The sequence below is a fragment of the Telmatherina bonti genome, assembly GCF_933228915.1.
Source record: "Telmatherina bonti genome assembly, chromosome: 1".
Lineage (NCBI taxonomy): Eukaryota > Metazoa > Chordata > Actinopteri > Atheriniformes > Telmatherinidae > Telmatherina > Telmatherina bonti.
In genome coordinates, this window is record NC_136619.1 from 35,223,101 (window position 1) to 35,234,754 (window position 11,654).

An 11,654-nucleotide genomic window follows, 5' to 3' on the forward strand; every position below is an offset into this window, starting at 1 on the left:
AGTTTTTATTTCTTTGTTTAAACCTCCATGCACTCATCTTTTGTGCCATGACTCCTTCCATTCACTCCTCTTCCGAGATGAATTCACTCAGCGGTGTGTCAGATTGATGGTTTTCTTTTCCTTTTTTTTTTTGACCTGCTCCACCATCTTTTGGAAATGTTGTTGATGTTGCAAATTTTCTCAATGAGTCAGTATGTTAACCTGCTTGTTGTGTGTATTTACACTGTATAGCCTTTTCGGTTCTTAACCCTCCCCCTCTCCCAACACATCACTTATTCCAGGGTCTAAGTTATTGTGTTATTGAAAGTACTTGAATATGAAAAATACGGGACCTTTTTCATTTGTTTTTATTGACTTGGTTCATAGTAATTCCACACATAGGATTTGAGGGGGACAGTAATGAAGCAGGCGGTTTGAATGACAGGTATTCATTTCTGTGAGTCGTTTTTAGTGCCTCTTAAGTGTTTCGGCCAGGTGAAGTTTGTTGCCTGCGTAGTCCTGTTCTAATCTGGTGTTCATGACAAGATGAAGGTTGTGTCACTGTTTCCACTCTGAGGAGATGCGGTTAGATGTTGGTTTGGATATTAAAGTCACCTCCATGTTTCCGATAAACTTTCATCACGTTGTATTTTTGAGCCTTCACTTTATTTTTATTTTTTTTGTTCAAAATGCCAAACCTGTGACATCAGCTGCTTGCGATTCTCCCCCACAAAGCATCAGTAGCAGCTGGACCGTTGTGAACCCAGCTACCTGGGATAAGCGGAGCGTTTTTTGTGCAGATGGATATGGAGACTGTACAGCCTTCAGAGCTCCCCCTGAATTCCCTGAGTGCCATTTCTGAGACTACTGCTAGCCCATGCCTTTTACCTGTGCCAGGAAAATATGAAAATGAATGTTTTTCTTCACCTTGTCCTTGACGTGTCCACTATCATTTAGAATATTTTTCTTGAAAAAGGAAATGGCAGAGCAACGTGGCTCAGAGCCGTACGTGGAAGTGTTGCAGTGTCACTGAAAGTATTTCAGTCATTCTTGTTTTTCTTACTGTTGTTAATTCTGAAAATGAAAAACAAAACAAAAAAAGCAGCGATGTAACGTCCGCGCTTGTTGGTTCAGTTTGTGACTGATCATCTTTGCAACATTGGCTTCATCTTTAAACTGTGGGTCTTCTATTTGTACCTCAAGGCTGAAGTAGTAAATTCAGATATATATTACTCCAATGTCTTTACTTTGAACCCGGTGGGCGCCATAAGGAGCGTTTTCGGGGTACCCTGTATGATCTACTTTTGCATGGCTTGTCTGGAGACAGAGAGCGGCATCTCTTAAGGTAGTTTTCTCACCCGTAGGGCTCGTGTACTGTTGGGTCAGTGAAACGTTACAGCATCCAGTTTTTGTTTATTACAAATAACTTCTACGTCTTCTTGCAGCACATCCCATTTCAGCTCCCATCATTTCATACTGTGTTTATTTCAGTCAGTCGTGTTGATGGCTTTGGTTGTGAGGAACTCGTTCCTGTGTGTCACAGCTGTGGAAATGAAAGGACAGCTGTAGTGTGAATGAATGGCTTAGGTCTCTTTGGGTTCTCTGGCACTTTTCCTTGTTGCTGTACTGTAGAATCGTGTTGGATTTACTGTATATTTTTTTTCTTTGAGGGAGAGGTGTAGGGTGACATTTACTGCAATATTGTGACGATTATTTGAACTGTAAATTGTACAGAGTTCACAATTGTAGTCTTTGTTGGGAGTTCGTATAAAGACATTCTTTGATTTTTTTTTCTTTTCTTTTTTCTTTTCCCCTCAGACTGTGGAAAATCAAACTGTACAGCTCCAAGAGTTTATCCTCCCCTCTTTTTTTTAGAGCTATGATTAAGAGAAATCTTAACTGTAAATAAATATTACTGTGTTGATATATGAATGTCACTTCAGAAATGTATTTGAATGAGTTAGTCAAGGGCTTCATGAATGAAGGACCCTCATTTCTTCATTTTATGGTTTCATATTTTTAATTTGCAGAAAAGGTCCTTTTTATCTGAGATGACTTTTTCCCCTCAGTCATACAATACAGTGAACCATGAAACTTATAAAAAAAAAAAAATCACTTTTTATTCCCTCCACTCCTAAAGGGAAACTCCAGTTTGCACCCTTTTTTATGTAAAATTAAAGATCTCTCCACCTTGTGGGAATGTGTCGGTTTTATTCTGCTTCATTTGCTGTTTCCTGAACAAATGTGAGAATGAGAAAAAGTTGCTGTTTTTAGCTCCGTCCCAATGTGACGGTGTAAAATGGACGCCCTACAACCTGTGCTTGATGTTAGACCTATTACAGCTAACCAGTAATTCTGCTATATGTTGGTAGTTCAGTTTCATGTTTATTTACAAAGCATGTTTAAAAAGAACAATAGTTGCACAAAATACTGTATAATTATAATAAAAAAGCAGATGAGAGGAAGACAGGCACAGGTACTGGACATGACTATAGTCTTTTCAATCAGACCCCAGTTAGACTTTACGTTTTTTCCATTTGCCTACTTTAAAGGGACTAAATGAAACACAATTTTTTCTTTTAATCGTATCTTATTCCACCATGGATTATATTGCCTAATTTCATCCCAATGAGGTTTTAATCGTGCAGGCTGATGCCGCCTTTAGAAGAATGTGGGACCTCCAGTGGTCATTGAAGGAATTGCTTTGACTATAAATATAGCCTTAATTTTAATGGGACAATTGAGAAATACTATTTTAAAGATTAACATATGTGTTTTAATAATATTACTTAAACAGAGAAAAACCTGTGAGTTTGTAATTGTCAGGTGGGAAATCTGAGTCCTCCAGGGCTGCAGTTTTGCTGGTTTTCAACTCTCCACATCCAACAAACTTGATCCAAATCAAGTGGTTCTAACAGTTCATCTGGCTCCGCAGAGTCACACACTCTTGGATCTGGTGTGTTGGAGAAAGGAAACCTCAAACTTGCTGTTGTACTCATGGACCAGGGTTCCAATCCGATTCAAGTTCTTTAAAAAGTTCATTAAAAAAAAAAAAAAAAAAAAAAGATGTACAACACAACACAAAAATAATGTTACCATCACCATGCTAGTCTGTTATCAGTCATAACAAAATGTCTTGATAACTGAGGATTTAAGCGCCAGGCTGTTGTTACTGCAAATAAGACAAAAACCGTGCAGATAAATAAGGACGTCTCGTGACTCCCCATCAGGTAATAATTATATACTTTCTCTTTTAATTTATTTATTTTAGGCATTTTTGTTTTCCCAGTGACTGAAGGTTATTTCTGGTTTCACGCAGAGAGCTTTCATTGTACTCATCGCCTGATAGTGTTCTCCTCCCGCCACCAGGCGGCAGTGTTGTTGAGCTTCAGTCTGTCTGGAACTACAAACATCCGGTCTGGCTCTACGACGGTTCTTTTCAACCGGTCCGAGCCAACATGGTGGGTATGCGAAACATCACGCTGGCGTATCCCTCAATATCCTTCTCAATCCTCATCATGCAGTCACCCAGCAAAGAGTAAAAGCATAATTCTTTACACATATTGCGTTAAAGTATATTATTAACGGATTTGGACGCAATTACGTCTAAAAAACCACGTAAATTCAGCCAAACTGCGCGGAGTTAGAAGCAGTCCGTTGCCAAAGCAACCAAAAACCTCTAAATTTTCTATTACTTTTATTCAACTTTTTAATCATTCCTGAAAATATGACCGACAGTTACAACAAAGGCTGATGTATTTAAAAGCAGCATCTCCATGTCCGTTTATCTATAAGTTATTCATGCTTAAATGCCAAAAACGCTGAAGTTCAGGGCAGATTTTCTGTCATTTCTGAACTATTTTTAATTTAGTTTGATTATTTTGAAAGCGCCGGAGGACAGTGATTATTGATAGGAATCGATTATTATCGATTATTTTAATATATTGATTATTATTATTTTAATATATTGAAGGCTACCAAAGAAATCACACACACACATATTTTATATATATATATATATATATATATATATATATATATATAAAAGCATCACTGATACTTTTATCAAAAATTATTTTTTTAATTTTTTTTTCAGGTAGCCATCAATATAATAAAATAATCAAGGTCTAGAAAATGCCTTAATTTTACATTTTTAGATTTTCATTAAGACTAGTTTACAGACATGATAGAAACACTTTTTGCAGACAGCTGATTCTTCTGTTTCAAATTGGAGTGACACTTTCTAATTGTATGAGGTTTTTTATTATTATATTTACAAGACTGCATTTATATAGCTTTGCTGGTTGAACAAGATTACCTCCCACATCATGTGTTTCTGTGTTTTTGGAAGCGGTGTGATTTATATGCGAGTTGTATATTAAGCTCCAGTCTTTGTTCCCCTTCAGGGACGGGTCAGGACTAAGACGGTCAAGAAGGCCGCCAGGGTCATCATCGAGAAATACTACACACGCCTGGGCAATGACTTCCACATCAACAAGAGGGTTTGCGAGGAGATCGCCATCATTCCCAGCAAGCCTCTGCGCAACAAAATTGCAGGGTGGGTGCAGTTGTATGTTTGTGTTCACTTGAACATGAGGAATTGTCTAAAGCCCCCCTCTCTGGCTCAGATTGTTGTGACTCGTCAGCTTCCTGTTGCAGAGCTCCTGACCATTAAATCTTATTTGTGATTTTCAGTGTAATTATTAGTTATTTAAATAGGGGGAAAATCTGATGTGCACCTCAAACTAGTTTAGTTGGAAATGATTGTTTAAAAACTTGAATCTGTATAAGATTATGCACTTATTTTAATTGTAGATGCTAAAAGCACGCGTGACACTATGATTAGATTGCTTAATAAAAGGGTTACTTCGTTGGTGCAAACACAATGCTTGGTAGCTGTATTTCAGACAGTTCTTGGAGTCAGACGTGGATCTTTTGCTGCAGTCTTACACCATCAGAAAATATGCAGACATCTGATCTGCTCTCCGCATTTCTGAAGGTATTGCAGAGAAACTGTAACCTGAGTTTGTAGAAATGACTTTTCCTCTAAGATCTAGCTGCTACAGCTTCTCACCTTAAAGGGGTGCTATTATGGTATTTGGAGTTTTCTGAGCTTTCTACAGTGTTACAGTGTTGAATCCTCATCAGACATGTGAACGACACTGTTTTTTATCACCTAAACGCATGTTTGAGTTTGAGTTTGAGTTCCAGCACGCTCTCCGTTCGGTTTCCATGGCAACAAAAAACGTGTCGTTTTAGAGAGTTTTTTCTACTTGGAAATCCTTGTGACGTCCCGGGGGATAAGGTTCGGTGATTGGTTACCTTCTACTGGTTAACAAGGGCATGTACAAATACATCAGGCGGGTGGAAAATGTCGGATAAAGTTATTTCCAATGATGGCTGGTGAGTTTACCAAAGAGAGACATCCTGCTGCATTCGTTGCTGTGGGTTGCTGTTTTCCACTTCGTTTTCAGGGTCTGATTCAGGTTCCAACATGTAGGGCTGTATGCTATGTGTTGACATTGTATTTTTTTTTTTTTTTTATTGAGTTCATATTAGCCTAATCCTTCTGTTTATGAGATGTTACAATGATGGCGAAAGCAGGTGCGGTGCGCGCTTCCGATGTAGCGCGGTGGCGGGAGGCGGGGCTTAATGCGGAAGAGTCTCAATCCACTCGTTTTGCCCGCAGGCTGATCTGACAGCCTACAGAGAGGGTCGGTCTGAAGTAAATAAAGCGATTTGTGACAATAACTCAATCAATCCCAGCCCTTCTGGTCTAGGAAATAAAAATAAATTAGCCTGAAATGCACAAAATAGTTCCACTTTAAGAAACGATTACGTTGTTATTAGATCGGAGACTGATTACTTTTTTCTTTTAATTGGTGGAGGGTGAGTACACTTCTTGCTGCATACCACAAATGGTGCTTGAATTCGATCACTATTTTTGGGTATTGAATGAAATATTTGTAGGCCCTCAAGTTTATAAATTCTAATTAATGGCCAGAGTTCCTGATCATTCATGTTCATTTAACCTCTAAGAGTTCCTCCTAACAACACTCTAAAGAGTTGGCTTCTGTGCAAAAAGTTACACTTAAGTTATCAAACCTTTCACTCACACTCTTAGCAAGGAGTTGGAGTGAATTTTGCGTCAGTCAGAGTGAGATGTCACAGGACGAGGTGCCATAAAGGGAATTTTAGATGACTTAACATCCAAGGACATTAAACTGATGCTGAATGAAAGCATTTATCTAGGAATATGTACATATCTTTGAGATGTCTCTCTGAACAGTTAAATGGACAATGAGTATCTTTCATTTTATTTTAATGGAAACAAATGAACTCATCAACCAAATAAAAAATTGGCACTTTATTACGTTAATAGTATGTTTTTAGAATAAAACTATTAGACCTATTGCATAATAACGTGATGTTTTACAGTGAAAACATGAAATATAAACTGTATTTGTCTTTGAATAAGGAAATGGGAGAAATGTCTCATTTACCAAACAGGGTTAAGTTGTACTACATAGGAGAGATTGGGATGGTGATGCTTGAGGACACTGTGATAAACCAGACAGGACCATGTCTTCCTGTCCCAGCGGTGCATGTAGCCTTCTTCTTTTGAATTAGTTTTCAGAAAACAGCATTGCCATCAGTGTAACCACTAGTTCATGTTAACCCAAAGCAACACACACACTCAGGCCATGTCGGCACGTAGCACGTATCACACAAAACAAAGATATTCCTCTGATTTGGCCTGTCATCCACATGAAAACGCAGATTTATGAAATCAAAAATGATTCTTTAAAAACCCTCAGACCAAAGTGAAGATTTGCAAATACATGTGAATATATATTACCGGGGTTTTTAATTTTTAAAAGGTCACTGTTTGTGACAGAAAAGTACCATGATGTCACATGTGCAACCTTTATTTTCAACATCATGAACGTCTTCAAAACTATGTTAGCGTTATCTGTTGTCCAGGCACTTGGTGTTTGTTTTCACACTGCCGTCTTTACCGCGCCATATAGACAACCAAGGACGTTTCTGCCACCTTGCCTGCGAGTCCATCCTTCCTCCAGAGGTGTCCAAAGTGTTTAGGAGTTGCCTGTACAGTCCTGCAAGTGTTGGGAGTTTCCAAGCTGCAACGCACCCGACTCAGATTTATGCGTAATTAGCAGACTTGTGCAGAATTTGATTTCAAGCTCTCTGCAAGTCTGCTAATTAAATCTGATGCATGTCAGGTGTGCTGCAGGAGGAAAACTTGCTTCAGGGACCAGAGTTGTCCAACCTTGCTGTACAGGCAACTCCTAACCACTTTAGACACATCTGGAGGAGGAGGGATTCCTAGACTTGAGAAAGTTCATAAACAGCTTTTTTTTTTTTTTTTTGCCCTTCTTTTTGAGAGGACTAAATTCTAGACATTCTCAGCACTTTGAACTAAAATGGCACTCTAAGACACTTGATAAATACAACTCAAGATTTACAAGCCATGCCTCAAATGAACATTTGGACTGCAAGTTATAATAAACATGTTGATATTGTCAAATGTTCATGACAAGCAAGCAAAGTTTGAGGTAGCTATATCGAGGTGTCTAGAGCTGCAACTATCAAAATATTTTAAAATCAGGTACTCTGTCGATTATTTCTTCGAGTAATTGAGTACTCTAACGATTATATATATATATTTTTTTTATTATAATTTTTAAAACAAATACTAGAAACTCAACCAAAGTAAATCTAGAAATGTATATTTGTGAAGCTGTTGCATGTGTTGTTACTACCTAATGCATGTGGAAAATGTTTTAAAATATACTTTTAAAATCTTTTAAAAGTATATTTTAAAATGTGCCAACTTGTTTGTGCACGCGCGCAATGTGTGGAGAAAAAATTCTCAACCGATTGTGAATTGCTGCCTTTTTAAAGATTAAAAGAAGAATTCACGTAGAAAGAAGGACTGACTTGTAAACATGTCCAAAGTATTGAAGAACTAGCCGATGTCTTGGTGGACGACAACGTCTGTTAAAAGTGTGTCTGTTTAATACGGAATAAAAGTTTGCTGCAGGAACAGAGGCTCCGCCTGCCATCACACGCTGCCTAAAACATGCGCTTTGACTCGGCATGTGTTCAGAAGAGACAGATGAAGGATGGATTACAAAACGGTTAACATGCGTTAGTTTACAACTCGCCATGCCTCGTCACTGCTGACTAATATCACAGGTTATAACACTGTACATTTTAACAGCCGCTGCTGTTGATATAAATTGCGAAGCTGAATCTCCGCTTGGAGCGGTGAAGTGGGGGTGTTTTCGCTTCAGGTGCTGCAACATTGAGACCTGCTTTACAGCACACAAACGTTTTCTGCCTTTTTGAGTGTGAAATGGTCCCACGCAAATAATTTGCCTCGATCAATTTTTGTAATCGAGTTACCAGAGTAATCGTTGCAGCCCTAGTGGAGTCTAGACAAGACCATGTCTCTATTTTGTTGTGCTTTTACACACATTAACCTCAGGTTGTTTGTCGCAGGTATGTGACGCATCTGATGAAGCGTATCCAGCGTGGCCCTGTCAGAGGAATCTCCATCAAGTTGCAGGAAGAGGAGAGGGAGAGGAGGGACAACTACGTCCCTGAGGTACGTAAACACAAATTTCACAAGTTATTCATAACTTAAGTTGTCTTCCAAGGTCACTGCAGACCATAATGTGTCTGGAGAACCTGCATTGAAGTCATGAGTGCTAACAGGTGAACCTTAAGGCTCGAAAACATAGGCCATTGCTCTTCAGTACAGCTAAAAATGTGTCAAGTGCATTTTCAGATTTCCATATCAGGAGTAATACAAGTAAATTAAGAAGGCTTGTTTAACTTTGCTCATCTTATTTGGGACTGGTGAAAACCAGCAGGTGTTTACTGGTGCAAGTGTGAGTGGAAACATTTGTTTGGTAAAAGTTGCAAACTCATTTGTCATGCTGCAGATTTCTGCTCTGGACCAGGAGCTCATTGAGGTGGATCCCGACACGAAGGAAATGCTCAAGATGCTGGTGAGAATTTGATGAAAACATTTCCATCTGAAGTTTTTTGCAATTTTTAAAAAAATCCAGTTGAAAACATTGCTTTCAGATCAGATGTCTGGATACGTGAAGCAGTTTACAGAATCTTTTCCCATGTGAAAAGTTGTCATTTTAAACAATACAGCTCACAAGTTCAAAGTTCTACATGTTTACAATGACTTACAGCTCAAAATCACCTTTCCCTTCCTTGTCTAGGACTTTGGTGGTCTCTCCAACCTTCAAGTAACTCAGCCAACAATCGGAATGAACTTCAAAACACCACGAGGATTATAAGTGTTTGTAGTAACCTCTGATTAAAGAAATTATTTAACATGGTCCCCTTTTTTATTTAAAGCCACTCAATGTTTTCCTCAGTGAAAACCTCCAGCTGCATTCATGGGAGCCAAATCTGCTACAAGTTGGGGTAGGTGATGTTGGGGAGCTAGCATGATCTGAAAGTAGCACCGTGTCTTGGCTCCTCCCCTTTGGTTTTGTTCCTTGCGTGATCCTTCATATTGTCTAAACTGTGCAATGCATTGTAAATGAGTTCATTGTTGCAGCCACGTATGCAAGTTAAACTAGCAATGAGGACAGAAGACCTGGATTTTCTGCTTTCCTTGGTCCAATCTCTTCAGTACAAAGGATGCCTAAAACAGGATCAATCACATTTGATTTCTACATCCAGCTTTTTAAAACTGTTTAAAGCATCTGGGATGTTCAGTGGCAAGATTAACAATGTCAAATGAAATAACCAGCATGCAGTTCCCACGTAGCTGACGTCTTCAGGACACTGGTAGCTTCACATTCAAGAAGCTCCACCCTAAAGGTTTCATGTCAGTCTATGCTACTGCTGTGCAAACCATGATTAAAACTAGGCGTGAGTGAGCGGTAATGGTTGCATTTGTGTTGAGCCTACGATAGACTGGCAACCTCTCTGAGAAGGGTTAGTCTAGACCAGTGTTCCTAAATTCCGGTCCTCAGGCCCCCCCGTCCTGAATGTTTTATGAAATAAAGGCTCGTTAACAGGCTGCAAAGAACTTGAGGGAGTTCAATAATCAGACTCAGGTGCTTTGGAGGAGGATCAGGTCTAAAACCGGCAGGAAGGGCCTGAGGATCAGAATTGAGAAACGCTGGTCTAGACCATACAGTCTATAGTCTAGACCAGGGGTTTCCAGAGTCAGTCCTCAAGGGAGACTGTCCTGCAGGTTCACACTGTATCAACACACCTTAACCAGATCACACAGCCTATAAAATTTTGCATAAAACCTCTTTAAATTGACTCAGGTTACTGAGAAGAGAGACTGGGGCTGGACACCGCTGGTCTGAACGAACTCCTGCATGTGCAAAGAGGAAAAAAAAAAAAAAAAAAAAAAAGCAGCTCAGTCTGTTGCCTAAAGACTAAAATCCCCTTGAAACATCAAAATCCAGAAAGCACACGTTTCTAATTTTAAGAACCTTGACTAAAAGGTGACACCAGTAAGCTGTGGATGTTTTAGACCACAATCTCAGAAAAATAACAAAGAACCGAGGCAGAGTTAATGCTTCAACACCTTTATTGTGCCCAATCTGAACATACTCCACAACTGTTAAGTAGCAGCAAACTTGGCAGACCACAATGAGGTAGACTTTCAAAACTCTAAAAAGCAGCTGGGCTAAAGGACAACAAGCTCAGCATGACAAACCTAATGGATAAAGTAAAGACACGTTGTCTTTGGCACGCAGCTTATGCATTTATGTTCAACTGGAACAGGAAGGCAAAAATGGGATAAGAAAGCGAGGGATCATTTACTGGGGTCTACTCAAGCTCTGGATAGATAATTTATCATCAGCTTAGTGGAAGTTCTTACATTCAACAGGAAACAAGCAGCTGTTCCAACATGGGCATGTCCCCCTGCTGATGTACAAAAAGTGATTAAAAACCACAGCCACCTCTCCACACGTGCAAATTAAAAAGTGCAAAAATCAAAACTATGTACAATCAAATGATTCACTCAAGTTTCAACAAGACCCATCAGCTGCTTGGGAAGTGATGGACGACCTGTTGAGACATTTCCAGTAGTACGGATACAGATTTAATATAACTGGACCAACAAAGCAAGTTATAGTACTTCCAACATTTTGTGCCCATTCAGTTGAAATTTGGGAGGACAAATTTAAAAAAGAAAAAACTGAAGAAAAATGTGAGAAAAATGAAAACTAAAAAGGGGATTTTCTCATAAACAGCCACCAGGTAGAATTCTGTTCAAAGTTTTCATGTCATGACTTAAAACCGTTTGTGTACAAATTAGTAAAAAACTGCGTAAAAATGTCTGAAATGCGACTGGTTAAATGAAGCTTAACATTCAACTCCCAAAAGTAAGAAACACTAGTTGGCTTGCACAGGAAAAAACAGATGCCAACTGGGGTAAGGGGAGGGAAGAGGGGGGGAAAATAAAAATTTAAAGGCACTGTATGGCATTTGCCAATGAATGGCAATGAGATTTGCGTGATTGCTCTTCACTATGCAACACATGTAAACAAAAACAAAAAAAAACAAACAAAAAAAAAAGGCATTTTCATCCACTCAACCTTAGGCTGACTCCCATCATTCTGTCTGGCCACAAGTCTGGGAAAATGCTAAAGTGTGAA

General features: G+C 39.0%; 1 protein-coding gene across 1 annotated transcript; it reads left to right on the plus strand.

The window, feature by feature from the left end:
• Nucleotides 1-3,405: 3,405 nt before the first annotated feature.
• LOC306767279 (small ribosomal subunit protein eS17-like) lies at nt 3,406-9,362 on the plus strand. Its single transcript, XM_079255203.1, has 5 exons — nt 3,406-3,440; nt 4,386-4,537; nt 8,506-8,611; nt 8,952-9,017; nt 9,243-9,362. The coding sequence occupies exons 1-5, from the start codon at nt 3,438-3,440 to the stop codon at nt 9,318-9,320; spliced, it is 405 nt and encodes a 134-aa protein (XP_079111329.1). The 5' UTR covers nt 3,406-3,437; the 3' UTR covers nt 9,321-9,362.
• The last annotated feature ends 2,292 nt before the right edge of the window (nt 9,363-11,654 follow it).